This window comes from Cucumis sativus, chromosome 2 (assembly GCF_000004075.3).
Source record: "Cucumis sativus cultivar 9930 chromosome 2, Cucumber_9930_V3, whole genome shotgun sequence".
NCBI lineage: Eukaryota > Viridiplantae > Streptophyta > Magnoliopsida > Cucurbitales > Cucurbitaceae > Cucumis > Cucumis sativus.
This window is the reverse complement of record NC_026656.2, coordinates 17,904,879-17,919,628: the sequence shown is the minus strand read 5'-3', so window position 1 is coordinate 17,919,628 and position 14,750 is coordinate 17,904,879. Positions and strand designations below refer to the sequence as shown.

The window sequence follows — 14,750 nt, the reverse complement described above, 5'->3', positions numbered from 1 at the left end:
TTATCTGACACCGTTGTCTAATTATGCGCTTTTTCTTTTCAAGCTTACACTTCTATTTTATTGTCTTTATCTAATTTGATTTTGGTTAATCCAAGGTGGTTTAATTTTGGATTTTTTTTCTTCTTTTCTAAATTTTGAAAATTTTAATTTTTTTTAAAAAAAGAATATGTAAATATCTAAGTTTTCATATCAAATTCTTTTTTAGATTAATAAAAATTTGTATTTTGAATTACAATATTCCTTAAATGCCAGCTTTTTTTTTTCCTAATAAAAAAGCCTTTTATATTAACATTCTAAAAATTTAGAAACAGAAATAATGTATTTTGAGAATTAACAAATAAAATAGACTCTTTCGCTAAAAAAGGCGCTAACCACTAACGCCGTCGCGTATGCTTATCGTTGTTCTCGTCGTTCGTTCGTTTCGTGGAGGAGCTAAGCGAAACCCTAATTTAGTAACAGGGACAGTGTAGTGAGGAGCGACAGAGATAGGTTCGAGAATGACAATCAAACCTTTGGAGTCGCTACCTCCTACAGAATCCTTAGAAATGGAGAGTGGTCTGAAGCTTGTACAGCGTCTCAAATTCAATTTCACAGTCTATCCTTCAACCCCTTCAGTGACTAAATCTCTTGATGAGTGGAAGTTGAAGCGAGCTCTCATTGACTTTCTCAAGTCTTCTCTTTCAGTTCCGGTCATAGTCCCTGAGGAGGATTTGGTGATCAAACGTATTAAACAGCTTAAGACACGGAAGTCTGGAGACCCACTTGCTCGCGGTACTCTCTTCGTGCGAGATCTTGCCTTTATGAAGACTGCTAACAAGAGATATGAGGAAGAAGAAGAGGAAGTCTCTGCATTGGAGAAGAAGTTTTTGGATTGGAGGCGACTTCTGGTTGAGAAATTGGATGGGATTGAGCTGAATCTTGAGGGTTTCAAATTCAAACTCATTGTTGTTATACCGGAATCTGATAATTTTGAGGAAATGAAGAAAAATTGGGAGGAGTTTTACGCATTTGGGAATCAGGGTAAGCCAATCTCCTCGTCTTTCTAAATTTTAATGGTATTTAGGCCGTGCCGCAGTAAGCTCTGGTCTGTAATTGTCCTGACTTTGCCTTAGGATATTCGAGAAGTGGAAGCCAAGGACCTGATACCATTACCTTGAGAGGAGCACCATCAAGGTGGTTTGCCGAACCTTGGGTTTCGTCTAAGCCATCTATGTTGGTCACACATACCATTTTTTCTACATTTGGAAGCATAAGGTTTTGTCTATATTTAAGCCTAAACTAATTTCTTCTGCAATGTTTTTCTCTGTTTATTTTGCCTGTCAAGTTTGGTTTGATCATTAGCTTCATCTTCCTTTTTTGTGGTCTTCCAAATTGATGCAAGCTCAATTTATATGGCTAGTTCATTGTATATTTGGTTTACTGTAGGATCTGAGTGGGTTTTCTACCTTGATCTTCTGCACATTGGTGTGAATTGAGGAATATATTGCACCTTATAAAGTTGTTACATGATATAATATTAAATTTACCTTCATCCATTTGCTTAAACTTTTATGTAAATTGGTGATTTAACATAGTACTAGGGTTGTTGATCCTGTATTCAAACCCACCATGCAATTTTATTTCCTCCTCAATTAATATTGATTTTCACTCGTTGAAAATGTGGGGAGTGTGATATAATATTAAATTTACCTTCATTCATCGATTTAAAGTTTTGGGTGATTCTTTTAGGTCATTTTGTGATTTAACAAAAATAATGACGTGCATTTTTGCTATGTATGGTTCTTTATGTAGAGTTCTATTTTGATTCATCATCAGCATGTTTTTTCCTAAAATACACACTCTCAGGAATCTAAATATCGCCGTGGACGATGATTTTGGCAAGGATGGCAATGAGGATGGAGAAGACATAATTTCAGGTTTACACTGTAAAATAACAGTTCAGTTTGAGAAACACAGGGATTTCTATAATGCTCTAAAGGTGCTGTCTGGTCGTTCATTGCAGAAGGTTTGAATTTACCTCTCTATAAAGGATCTATTTTGTAATCAAGTTGTTTGGAGTTGCTTGGCTAATTTTATCTTCAGCACTGAAGCATCTTGCCTCTAATATTTTTGGCAGGTAGCCATAAAATTGAAATGTCACCAATGTAAAAGGACAAATCACAACTCACCCACGGTTGTAATATAATAAGATGATAATTTGTATCCTGATACATTTAAAAATGGCCTAGGTAGAGTGTAAGCAAGTATGATGGTAAGATCAAGATGTTAACGATAACTCAAATTGCCCACTGCAGCAAGGATCTCGTCTCTGGGCTGATTACGAGGTCACCTGGGACAAGGATGGTTTTACCCAATACTCAAGAAATCAAACATCAGTTAATGGCAGCAGAATGCAGGAAATGGCTGCAGGGCAATTTAAAAATGAGGCCTTAAGACGACAAAGATATTCAGGCTCCATTCCTGATGATTCACGGCGCAAGAGGTTCAAGGTTAGCAATCACGCTCAGCTAATGAACCCATATGAAAGAAATTATGATAGATTATGATAGTTGGATAAAACTGTGGTTTGTTTTCTTATTGTTCTTTATCAATATTAGTATATTCATGAAATTGGTAGCATGGTTCTGCGGAATTATTATGGTCTGGTGAATGTTGATTTTGAATCAATCTTGCAGGAATAGGAGAAATTGACTCGGCATGATGCCTCAGTGAAAGCTTGAAGCTTGCTTCCGGCATTATTTGCAGCTCCTTTTATAAGCGCAAATAGTCTTCTGCAAATTGTGACGACCATCCTTCTGTTCCTCACGCAAAATTCTACAACTTGATGCCTCCTCCTTATATTGCTGGATGCTGTATTGCATCATCTATGTCCTAATATGTTTTTTGCTCTCCCACAGGCCCACATATATAATCTATTGGCCTCTGAAAGTTTTGTATAAATGCTTAAGAAACCGGCTGGAGCTAACATATTTATCAGAGAGGAGGTATATAAAAACTTTCGGTATGAGATCATATTCTTTCCTTTTTATAGTCTGTTTTGCTTTTGGATGCAAAACCTTATCAATCATCTGCTCCTTTTTTGGTGCATCTAGCAGGTAATGTTATGATATGATACGTCAATTATAATTAATAGATCGTTATGATAAAATGCAACTGGACAACAACTATGACTTAAGTGGGTTGCCATAGGAGGCAAAAAAGTAAACCGTGGTTAGTTCGGATTATGTGAAGGTGGCTACTCAATATACTTAATATCCTTAGTTCTTGACTTACACTATTGTGGAATCAAGCAGTTGCCTTAATATGAGTTGAAATGAGTAAGAGCCCAACTGACCTACCCTCCTTTTCTTCTAACTTGAGAGAGATTCTATTGAGTTTTATGCTTAGTTTCTTCAATCATAACAGAGATGAACTATAAAAGAAGATACTGACTGAACCGACCAGTTGATCGAACAAGTACCACATCAAATCATGATTAATTCGAACAAAGATGGTTACTTTGGATAGTAAATATTCCTAGAATCAACACTTTCAGCGTTAACATGTGCGTTCTGTTATCAGGTACATAAACAAAAACTTACAAAATGTAGGTGAAGATGAAGTAAAGTATTTCAGGAGACTAGGTGAGCTGTCTGTAACATTATTATTAGCTATGGAATTGAATTATTTTGGAGTATTATATTTGATAGGAGGATGATGGGTCGTAAATGGTTTGTGATATTCTTTTAATGGTGAATTGAGCCTTACAAATGAAGAAAGGTGTCGCTGTAATGATGGAGAAAATAAGCTTTTCGAAGTTGGGAGGCAGGCAGGCCACCTGCTGAATCTGAGCCATTAGGTAACTAAAAGTGTTTCTTTTTCAAACTTATGGTCCCTCTCGTTTTCTTCTTTCCTTTACAGCAAATCCCATCTTCTTCATTCTTTCTTTCTGTTTTTTCAAGGAAAAACAGAGCTTCAACCTCTCCTCTTTATCACTCTTCCATTATTATTCTTTCTTTTCTTTTCTTTCCTTTCTTTTTGACAAATTTTCTAAAATAACATAAGATGAAACGTCACATTAAGATTTAAATTCCACAAATTAGCTAATAAAATGATCAACATTATAATGCGTACTTCTTAAATGAGTTAAAACAGACACGTTTAGTCTAAATTTTGCTTGCCTCTCAACTTTCTTAGTTGGCTAAAAAAAAACATTAGTATCATATAAAAACTTTGGAATGCTTTGTCAATCCAAGCACCATTAGTAGGATAACTTACCAATTACCATCCCAACCTAATACGGTCTGGTTTTCAACTCCACAATGGTTGAACTATAAAAAACTTAAAATTGTTTTTGTGATGACATACATAAATCAAAAGGCAAAGAATTAAATCAGCTTCTACGAATTATCCTTCGTGGAAACAAAGTAAAGAATGCCATGAATAATTGCATGTACTAGCTAAGAGGGTTTGACACAAGTAAGTAAGCGATAATAATTTCCCCATAATTTAGGCTGTCTGCTTACTCCTCATAATTCAATTTGAGATGGATATAACAATTTTGTTTCTGCCTATTATTTGTACAGTATTGTTTTAAGTAGAACCATAAAATAACTTAAAACGCAAGTCTGTAGGGTCCCCCCACGTATAATTTCAATAAAATTATACGATGCATAAATTATTCCCAAAAATAAGAAACAGGTTTTAGTTGGGAACATATAAGTTTATAACGATTAATAAACCAATATGCAATAATTTATCAACATTAAATTAAAAGTTTCAAAACCATTTCTCAAAATAATAATCAATACTAAGTGAATGTATTTTATTTTTAAAATTATCACCAACGACTTCTAATTAAAAAGTTATTGTCCACGTACCTCTCATGATTCAATTTGAGATTTCTTTCTCTTTAATTAATTTTTTTAGTGATTTGATTTCAAGACAGCTACGGGTTGAGACATTTTATCAAAGAAACAAGTTGTTGAGTCTGCTCCCAAGATCCAACGAAATCATTGCTTGCTTCCCCACTGACATTCATCATCTATATATCCTCTGCTTCATCTCTCCATTCTTCTAAATTAAAGCTCACTTCTTCCACAGACAAGAATAGATCTTCGTTCTTGTAGTGAACAACACTCCAAAGCCATGGCTTTTGCAGGCACAACCCAGAAATGTATGGCTTGTGAAAAAACCGTGTATCTTGTCGACAAGCTGACTGCTGATAACCGCATCTACCACAAAGCCTGTTTCAGATGCCACCATTGCAAAGGCACTCTGAAGGTGAAACCAATGGTTCCACCCCCACTATTTTTTTGTTTGTGATTGATGAGGGAAATGGAACTTTGAAACTGATGTTGTTGATCTGTTTTCAGCTCAGCAACTACAATTCCTTTGAGGGAGTGCTTTACTGTAGACCACACTTTGATCAGATTTTTAAGAGGACTGGCAGTCTTGACAAAAGCTTTGAAGGTACAAATTATAAGTTCTGTTGGATGGATGGATCTGATTTCTCAGATTTTTCATTTTCATTCTGTTGATAACTGATCCATTTTGGTTTCTTTTTCTTGATTTCTTTTTTGTGTGTTTTTAGGAACGCCGAAGATCGTAAAACCAGAGAAACCAATTGATAGCGAGGTAATTCCCTGTTTGCTTATACTTGAGCTTGTTACAGCCGATGTAATTCTTCTATTTCTACCATTGATCTTGAAAATACATCAACAGAGACCGACAGCGAACAAGGTTGCTAGCAAGTTTGGAGGAACCAGAGATAAATGTCTTGGTTGTGACAACACTGTTTATCCTACAGAAAAGGTAACAACAGTATACAAAAGTTTTCTTTTCTTCTTCCTGGATTTCATTTATTAACTGAACGAGCAAATCCAAACTCTGTAAATGGTCTTCGTTTCAAGGTTACTGTGAATGGAACTCCATACCATAAAAGTTGTTTCAAATGCTGCCATGGAGGATGCACGATCAGCCCTTCAAACTATATCGCTCATGAGGGGCGACTTTACTGCAAGCACCACCATATCCAACTGATCAAGGAGAAAGGAAACTTGAGTCAGCTTGAGGGAGACCATGAAAAGATAACAGCAAAGGAGAAAATCAATGGCGGAGAGGTGGTGGCTTCAGAAGCCTGATTTTGCAGAATCAAGCTTTATCGGAATCTGTTTTTCCTTTCAGGCAAAATATCTTAGTTTCCTCCTTTCCAACCCTTGTCCTTTTAAGGCTGTACACTAAAAGAAGTACTGGCATCCATTGCGTTTCGTGTTAAAAGTGTGTTTTTGGCCTGTCTGTTTCTCAAATATTCAAATAACATGCTCTAACAGATGCCAAGATCTGTTTGATTTTCACCATCTTTCGTCTCAAAGAAGTGTGGCATGTTTGTAGATTTGAATCAAATTCCTATCAATTCCAATGGATGCTTATTATTATAAGTACTTTCGTCATTTCTATAATCAGTATACTCTATTTATGGTTTGTAATCTAAATTGGGTTCCTACTATGATAACAAGGTAGAACTGTAAATATGAAGCGTAAGAACTCAATAGAATTCTCTCAAATCAGACAAAAAATAGAAGTATATGCTAAGCCATCCCTTTTGTTTCGTTTTGAAGTCATTATTCTGGAAGGTTGGCTCAAACTTGTATAGCTTAAAAAGGCAGATAACATGTTTTAAACCACAATCCTCAAGGTTAACATGAAAGAAAGAGAGAGAGAGAACATTGTATTTGTGAACTTCTGACATATGAATGATTCATAATCAATCTGTACATTGTATAAAGATTATGCTTGGCCAAAGAATTCATCAAATGGCTACATTGTTAATTAAAAGAAGAATCAACAAATACATTATTCCACAGTATCCACAATAGTACCATTTCGAGCAAGGTGTTTCAGGTCTATAATAAAATTATCTCTAAGGAACCCAAACCCAAAAGTCCCATTACTGTACTGCCAAATTCTTCCCTCCACATTCCGAGGATTTGGAGCACTTCCAGCCAGGTCAGGTAGGACTAGATCATAACTCGAGTTGACGCAAAGAATGCGAGAAATATTTTTATTTTCAATTGAAGGCACTAGCTCATCGATGTCATTGGCTGCTAGAGGCTGAACATGTATTCGGCAGTCGTGCAAATATTCTTCCTCCACAGAGAATGGAGCTTCCAAGAATGTAGTATTGGATGTCCAAAACACAGGAGCATAACTAGAGAGGCGTTCGGACGAGTCTCCTACTTTCCGACATGCAATGCCACCAATGTCATCATAGACAACAAGATAGAAATCCATGCTCAAATCCTCACTGATTCCCTGCAGGATCGAATAGAAATCCATGCTATATCATCCCACATAACTAAACCATCAATTTGTTACTACTCCCAAGAATGGAAATCAAAATGAACACAGATGCAATGAAGCTGCTCGACTTCTAACCTCGACAATAAATGATTGAGAGATTGTTTGCAACTTATTTCAGGCTTGCATAAAACAGGGGCATATTTCCATATTCAGCTGAGTTACTAAGTTAACAAAAATGTAAATCTTCTGAAACTAATACTCAGCAGGTACAGATAACCAGAGCTTAACAAAGATCACATTAGCTACAGAGACGTAGAAATCTCAATCGACCCTCCGCATTTTCTGAAATCAGATGGTTTGTATGTTTCCCACCCATTAAATTTTCAAGTTTGTGTAGCAATGTTTTAATATTTTGTTGTATTGTGAATATCAATTATCAAGCTAGTACAAAGAAGTAGTAAGTTCTTGGAACATCAAAATTTCCCCATAAAAAAAATACAACTGTTCCAAAAGAGTACATAAACACAAGGAGGTAAGGGAGGGAGACAACACCTTCCATAAGCCCTGTAATGGCCGCAATGGTGTGGGTGAGCAATTGACAATTTTAACGAAATGCTCTGGTTCCCACTTCCTCTTTCCAAGCCTTTCCCTCTCCCTCCTCCGTTGCCTCCTTGAGGCTCTGTCCCCTCCAGGACTGGTTCTATTAGCAAAATGCTGATAAATTTCTGACATTAATCGGTCCGGTAAGCTTCCCGGCGAGCCACTTTCCACTCTGCTCACATCGGTTATGGCGGCTGCACCGTCTTCCGCCAGTAAATTGGCTGAACTTGAACTTCGGCGGAATCCTTTTTTGCTTCGTTCTGGGGAAGTTGGATAAGGAAACGCCAAATTTTCCTCAATGACAAAATGATTTTTCCCCATGAAGCTCAGATCGATAGGAATCAAATCGCAATCGGAAAAATCGGATTCTCCTAAATCCGCAAACTTCCCAGCGAACTCAGAGCGGCCATCCAGGTTGATAAAACTCATGGCTTGACCTTCTGAAGAGAGGGTCATCCATAAAAATGGTGACTTAAATACATCGTAAGTACCGTTTTTCGACGGAGAAACCCTACACCCAGCAAGAAAATCGGGGCCCCATTCGAAGAACACCAACGGCGGCGATGTGACGCTGATGGTTGACGAACCACTCCGACGCCAAAAACCAATCAAATTCTCCCACTGGTGAAGAGTTTTATAGAGTAACCTGTAAGTGATTTTCCCTTTCCCCCAATTCTTGATCTGAGTCTTGGATCCCCATTTCCGGTCGCACATAGTAAACCACAATTTCCGATCATTCCTGCAGAGAGAAACGAATCTCTTCGATGTGCAAGAGAAAGTCGCTATATCGGAAGGAGAGAGGAAGGAGAGGATGCATAACTGAACATCTTCCGGGAAGTCAGTAAAGGAAAAGGAGCCCATTTCGTCATAATCGGAGCTAAGATTAGCCATGCTTGCAGCTCTACGAATAATTTTTCTCTGAAATTTCGGTCCTGAATTTTCCCAATGAAATTAACCAAATAAACTTCTAGATGGGGTTTCCTGAGCGTGAGGGAAGAGCAAGTCTAGAAGGAAAAAAAATGGAGGCAAACTCGAAGATTCGTTATCGGCGTAAGGAATTATTCTCTTGAATCGAAGATGCCTTGATAGATTCTCACAGGAAATCTTGCCGACTCAAATTTGTTTACGAGTGTTCCAAGAGATGGTCCAATCTTTGAATAAAACGTATCCAATTAATTGCAACTATCATGGTAAACACAATTGATTTGTCAAATTATACTTAGATTAACTTTTTAAAAGGACTTTTGGAGATTTATCACGATACAAATATCATTTTGATTTATTTTACTATATATTTGAAAAACTACTTTTTAAAATGTAAATAAAGTTACTTAAAGAGTAATATAAATTTATAAAGTTCAAAGTTATGGGATAATATCATTGAATTTGAAAGAAAAAAATTATTGGATATTTTATTTTGACTTTCATATCAATATTCAAATATATGTTATGATTTGAATGAAAATTTATTTCATTTGACCATATTACGTGACAATAAAACATACAACTTTCCCTTTTTCCTTTGGGGCAAATTTCATAAAAATCTATGGACTAAAGAATATTTCAAATTTTCCACATAGTTCCCTACAAACATCGGAATCCTTTGCGTGGTCGTCAAGCAGCAGATAGCAATCTCTAGTTATCTCAATCCAACGGCTAATATTGGTCCATCAGACGCAATCTCACCCATCCGATCCATCGAACCCCTTCGCTTCAATTTGCCACCCGACCCAGGCCCACTCCCACCTTCGAACTCAAAGGCCCGGCCCACAAAGTCATGGATCGTCTCTAGGCCCACGTAATACTTCCCAATTCCCGGCAACAAAGCCGAATGCAAATTGAAAAACTCTGTATAAGCCGGGAGTATCATCTTCAGAGTTGCCTCTTTCAACTGCTCCCGCAAATCCAAATCTGGGATGGAGTACGTCGCTCTATGTTTCTGTGAGAATTCTCTTAGTGCCTTCACGAATGATTCCATTTTTGTTTTCGCTAAATCTTCCACCGTTTCCATGTTCTGTAATCGCATGTCGTCCATGTCCATTACCGAAAGCAGAGGCTCCCAACATAGCATTTGATAAGTGTAAGCCGATTCTTCTGCTACTGCTTTGTAATTTTTTCGCATATACTGTTCACCTAGCAATCTTCCTAGTTCTGTGTTTCGGATCCGCATGTAGATGTACCAGTATGTGTTCATTGAGAAGATATGCGGTAGGATTTTGTCTCTATAGCGCGATTTTTTGGATTCCACGTTTCTTTGTAGGGCTTCCATTACGTTGGAGAAGGCGTCTTTAAGCAAATTCTCCTCCGCTTCCAATTTTGAGAGGAATCCGCCCTTCCACGACTTTTGTATTTGGAGAACTTTAGCCATGGCGGAACTGTAGTTGTCGCTTGCAAGGTACTTGAGGTAGTTGACGGCGTAACGGACTAGTTTAGGAACCGATCCGTCTTTTGGAGGTGGAAATCCGTCTGAATTTCCCTCGATTTGAAGGCCGAAATCCCAAAAAACTTTGCTGGATGCGTGCACGAGTAGCTTCTCGAGCTCTCTGTATCGTGTACGGATTTCGGCGCCGGCTTCGCCGCTAAATGCCTCAGAGAATTCGGAGTCGAGTTTTTCCATGGAGTCGAACATGTCCAAGAGCTTGAACAGTTTCTGCGGCTCTTTGGTGCTTCTGGCGACGCCTTCCCCAAACCGGAAGAAGACAGTCATAATTTTGTCTGCGATCTTGACGAAGCATTCAGGCCACATCAGTCCGTCCATGATTGAGCCTAAAACCTGATTACAAAGCTTCTTCTCAGAAATCAACACGCTCGTGGCTGCGACCTTGAAATGTTCAATCCATAGTGAAATTGCTGTCTCCAACTTTTCCCACTCCATTTTGTCAATTTCTTCTGGAGTGTAAGTTTTTAGATAGACTGGATTGAGCCGCATCAATGCGGTAGCTGCTCTCCTGTATCTAACCTGATTTATAGAACAGCGATAGTTATAGAATTTGTTGCACTTCTTTACTCAGTATTTTATTATCAGCCAAATCATAAACTTCCAATTTCAATCTCATTGGAGAAGAAGCCGTTTTTGACATAATGTTGCAATCGTAATAGAAAGAAATGTATTACAATGAAGATTTAATGAGTGGTCATCATTTAGAACAAGTTGGTATTCAAATGTCTCCATTTTGAATTAATAATTGTGAAGTTTTATGAATGTATTTATATTAATCCATTGAAGAACCACAAAATTTAAAGTAAATTGATATTTGTACAATTGTACTTATTATTATTATTTTTAGTTAAGTAAATGGTCATTACCTTGACGTAAATGTTGATGCAAATATCCAAACAATCGTTGGCGGTTAGAGTTTCAGCAATTCGTTTAGCAGCTTCGATCTCCAGCTCGCTTCCCATCTCAGACCCCACGGTTTCACCTTCCTTTTCTCCATCACCATCATCGAACTTCGGTTTTCTTTGATGCTTTAGATTCTTTAATATGTTTTCAAATTCATCTTGCAGATTCAGTAGAGATTCGTCAAGCAATCCCTCAAACTTCATGTCATCGATTTCAGTTTCGTAAAGAGCTTTGAGTGTGATCATCGTCTCTTTCAGTCTGTGTGTCCTTTGTGGATCGGCAGCCTTCGTCCTGCTCAAGAACTCCACCACTTCTTGGAGTTTCTGGATCACCGATTCCCCCTCTTGACTAATCACGCTTATGGCTGCATTCAGCCTATCCACACAGTTCACTAGTTTGATCAGCTTCTTCAGGCGTTCTTCCGGCGATTTTTCCACCGATAAGTTAGCGAAGATCGCGAGAATCTTGCGTTGGAGAAATTCGGATCGCTTAAAAGTATCAAGGAGATTGAGAGCAGGCGAAGCTGCTCGGTTGATTCTTGTTTCGAGGGCTTTTGTCGTCATCGCCAAAGATTGTAGAGGTAATATGCTTCTCGACGCTGTCGTGAGCGATTCGTCGATTGAATCTATGTTCTTCTCCATCCTCTCCAGGCTTTCGTTCAGTTCCGTCGACGCTTGAAGGAGGATTTTCAAATCCGAACATGCTGATTCAAGCTTCTGGATCCTTGAGTCCTCTTCTTCCCTTGGCGCCATTGTTACTACTCCTTGGCGCAGCTTCCAAAATCGTGAGAGATATAGGATCTACGACAAACACGATGCAGGTACGAAACATAATACGACGAGAAGAAATTCATTTTGCCAACTGGAGCGATGTAAACTAAGTTACAAAATGGCGTCTTCTTATCGAAAGCGGACAAAGTCATACTAAGAAGCTGAGAATATGCACAGCCGGTTGATGGCAACCCTTCGAGAACCAGTCCAAACGATCTCCTTAGCTCCATGTTTCTGATTCACATAAAGACATACATCACATCATCACGCTTCGTCGCGAACATACACAGTCAAATTTTGTCTCTCTGACGCCAACGTAATGCATTCGACGAGTTTTTGCAAGGTTTCCATCCCGCCGGCAAACGCGCCTTTGAGTAGATGCTCGTCTGTTTCGGAGTTAGATTCCATTCGATTCCGACCGTATTCTTCTGTTGGAAGAATCCCTACGATGGGCAAGCTCTACTCCACGCTGCAATACACAGTTAACTAGCATAATAATTACTAACTAATATTTTATTGTTTCTTTTAACATTCCATTTTTGTTCTTATCTATAAGCACCGTGGAGCAAGTTTCTTTTTCGAATGTTCTTGAAATTGTAGACGTGGCGTTGCTATTCGTTGCAAAGCATTTGAGAGGATAGCATTTTCTGGAAGCTTCGCGTTTTCTTGCAATTGAATGCAAATTTTATAAACCATTGGGAGGAAAATGTGATGGGAATAGAGGAATCTCGTCGTAAAGATGGCCAACCCTCTGCTGCATAGGTACAATTTTGATCGTTCAAGGCTATCAGCTTTTGTTCATTGTACACGATTGCTTTCTTCCGACTCCTTGGTTGAGGTCAAGCCAGGGGAGATCGGCATAGCGTCCGGCATTCCTGAAGAGCATCTCCATCGTCGGGTATGCCATTTCTAACGGTGAAATTAGTTGCTCTCTGTTTTGTTTTGTTTTAGATATATTGGACGATATTTTATTGAATTCAGGTTCTGTTGTATGGTTGCTTTTGAAGAATCTTAGAGAAAGAGCTGAATATGACAGTCAGATTAGAGTAAAAGTTGTCCTTTCTCAGGAAAACTTTGACAACTTTGCTGAATGAGTTTCATGGGTGTTGCCTGTGATATCGTGTTAAATAAACATGGAATTATATCTCAATTGCAGCAAGAGATTGCGAGGTCTTTCTTTTCTTTTCTTTTTTCTCATGTGTGATTCTCGACCATTGGAGTTTTGTTTGCTTTTGTTGCAGTAAGAGTGTTCCTTCATTATTAGGAGTGTTTAGAAATAGAAAGAGTTGGGAAGTTGAGGGAGAGATAACAATTGATACTGTAATTTCTCTTTCTTGTACTGCAATGCTTTATATTGTCCTCTTCTCACTTCTGATTGGTATTCTAACAAATTAAAATGAAGGAACTGATATTATAATGTTATAATGTTGTTACTGTCAGTATTTGAGTTTGTGGAAGAACTGATTGGATTCTCCTTTATGCATTCCAGGTTATAATCTACTCACCTGCTAGAACCGCCACACAACAAGGCTCTGGGAAAGTTGGGAAATGGAAAATTAATTTTCTCTCCACACACAAGTATGATTATCATCAATTGCAAGTCCCGGGCTGACTTCTCTGTTCACTTAATCTTTGTCGGATACCAACAGATACATATTGTATATTATTTTTGTTTCCATTCCTTGAATTACACATGATTTTATATTAGTCATCTACCATTTTTTTTCCTTAATGGCAAATCATTTATCATTTGCTCAATTGGATTTCGAATTTCGGGTTTTGTTCTCATGCCTTTTCAAGATAATTTAAAACTGAAGCAAGTATCAACAAGCAAGCTCGCTGAATATTTGTTCCATTTTCCCATAGCCATTCTAGATGTTGTGGATCAATATCCCTTTCTTATCTGGCCCCATTTGTTTAGGTGGGAAAATCCCTTGATGGGATGGACATCCACAGGAGACCCTTATGCTAATGTCGGTGATGCAGCCCTTAGTTTTGATAGTGCAGAAGCTGCAATGAGGTTTGCTGAAAAGCATGGCTGGCAATACGAGGTTACACTGAAATTTTCTTATCATTTACAATTGATACAGTTTTTGAGACTTCCTTTTACATAAGACTGGTACAGAAACAATATATTATTTGTAATCTGGTCGCTAACTGTCTTGAGAACTCCTATTGTAGGTTAAGAAGCGACAGACACCACTTCTTAAGGTAAAGTTATTGTTGATTAATTTCTGAAATCACTCTTTCACGATACCCCTTTCATCTATTCTCAGCATGTTATTGATAGACTATAAATAGATTTACAACTGCTTGAATTTTTTTGAAAACTGTATTCTTTTTCGTTTGTGTTTTGGTCCTCCTTTGTATTTTGGTTCTCCTTTTTCTTTGACAGGGCCAGTCGGAGTGATAATTCATACCCATTTACTCCTACTTGTTTTTTAACTGATTATAGGCTTCTTATTTTTTAATATTGTGCAGCCGAAGTCCTATGCAGACAACTTCAAATGGAAAGGACCACCGAGAGCTGAGGAAAATTAATTTGGAGGTTGAGGCATCCCAAGCAAGGAGCTGGCTGAGCTGTCAAGTGTGAGAATCTAATATTTAATACATTAGAATTTTAGGATGATTTTATATTTATAGTTTGTGTATAGAATATGTGAATTCTAGATCCTCTGCAACCTTTGTTCTGATTCTTGAGAGAATTTTTAGAGCATTTTAAATAAAAATTAATTTGTGAGTTGGGATGAAAAATC

At 37.8% G+C, this 14,750-nt stretch overlaps 5 protein-coding genes across 11 annotated transcripts; 3 read left to right on the top strand and 2 right to left on the bottom strand.

Annotated features, from left to right (window-relative positions):
• Positions 1–336: 336 nt before the first annotated feature.
• Positions 337–3,679, top strand: LOC101209693 (A-kinase anchor protein 17A). Of its 6 annotated transcripts, XR_004214689.1 has the most exons (8): positions 340–1,020; positions 1,113–1,254; positions 1,846–2,005; positions 2,117–2,173; positions 2,295–2,489; positions 2,676–2,984; positions 3,096–3,317; positions 3,406–3,415. XR_004214689.1 is itself a non-coding variant. In XM_031881473.1 (6 exons), exons 1-6 carry the CDS (start codon positions 498–500, stop codon positions 2,679–2,681), a joined length of 1,083 nt encoding a protein of 360 aa, XP_031737333.1. In that variant the 5' UTR covers positions 340–497; the 3' UTR covers positions 2,682–3,028. The 6 variants fall into 6 exon arrangements, 3 of the variants coding, with proteins under 3 accessions (XP_031737334.1, XP_031737333.1, XP_004142895.1); XR_004214688.1 differs by lacking the exons at positions 3,096–3,317; positions 3,406–3,415 and adding an exon at positions 3,562–3,679; XM_031881473.1 differs by lacking the exons at positions 3,096–3,317; positions 3,406–3,415 and having other exon boundaries at positions 2,676–3,028.
• Positions 3,680–3,699: 20 nt separating this feature from the next.
• On the top strand, positions 3,700–6,419 carry LOC101210188 (LIM domain-containing protein WLIM1). Of its 2 annotated transcripts, none has more exons than XM_031881476.1 (6): positions 3,700–3,838; positions 5,083–5,262; positions 5,355–5,451; positions 5,573–5,616; positions 5,704–5,793; positions 5,892–6,419. In XM_031881476.1, the coding sequence occupies exons 2-6, from the start codon at positions 5,128–5,130 to the stop codon at positions 6,120–6,122; spliced, it is 597 nt and encodes a 198-aa protein (XP_031737336.1). In that variant the 5' UTR covers positions 3,700–3,838; positions 5,083–5,127; the 3' UTR covers positions 6,123–6,419. The 2 variants fall into 2 exon arrangements, with proteins under 2 accessions (XP_031737336.1, XP_004142897.1); XM_004142849.3 differs by having other exon boundaries at positions 4,924–5,262.
• Positions 6,420–6,697: 278 nt separating this feature from the next.
• Positions 6,698–9,045, bottom strand: LOC101209938 (F-box protein At3g12350). Its single transcript, XM_004142848.3, has 2 exons — positions 7,834–9,045; positions 6,698–7,293 (listed from the first exon to the last, which is right to left on the bottom strand). Exons 1-2 carry the CDS (start codon positions 8,770–8,772, stop codon positions 6,835–6,837), a joined length of 1,398 nt encoding a protein of 465 aa, XP_004142896.1. The 5' UTR covers positions 8,773–9,045; the 3' UTR covers positions 6,698–6,834.
• A 286-nt stretch (positions 9,046–9,331) lies between these two features.
• On the bottom strand, positions 9,332–12,008 carry LOC101222567 (exocyst complex component EXO70A1). The gene is made up of 2 exons (XM_004142981.3): positions 11,188–12,008; positions 9,332–10,840 (listed from the first exon to the last, which is right to left on the bottom strand). Exons 1-2 carry the CDS (start codon positions 11,974–11,976, stop codon positions 9,521–9,523), a joined length of 2,109 nt encoding a protein of 702 aa, XP_004143029.1. The 5' UTR covers positions 11,977–12,008; the 3' UTR covers positions 9,332–9,520.
• Positions 12,009–12,454: 446 nt separating this feature from the next.
• On the top strand, positions 12,455–14,748 carry LOC101210439 (NADH dehydrogenase [ubiquinone] iron-sulfur protein 4, mitochondrial). The gene is made up of 5 exons (XM_004142850.3): positions 12,455–12,892; positions 13,484–13,572; positions 13,916–14,045; positions 14,176–14,205; positions 14,476–14,748. Exons 1-5 carry the CDS (start codon positions 12,734–12,736, stop codon positions 14,533–14,535), a joined length of 468 nt encoding a protein of 155 aa, XP_004142898.1. The 5' UTR covers positions 12,455–12,733; the 3' UTR covers positions 14,536–14,748.
• The last annotated feature ends 2 nt before the right edge of the window (positions 14,749–14,750 follow it).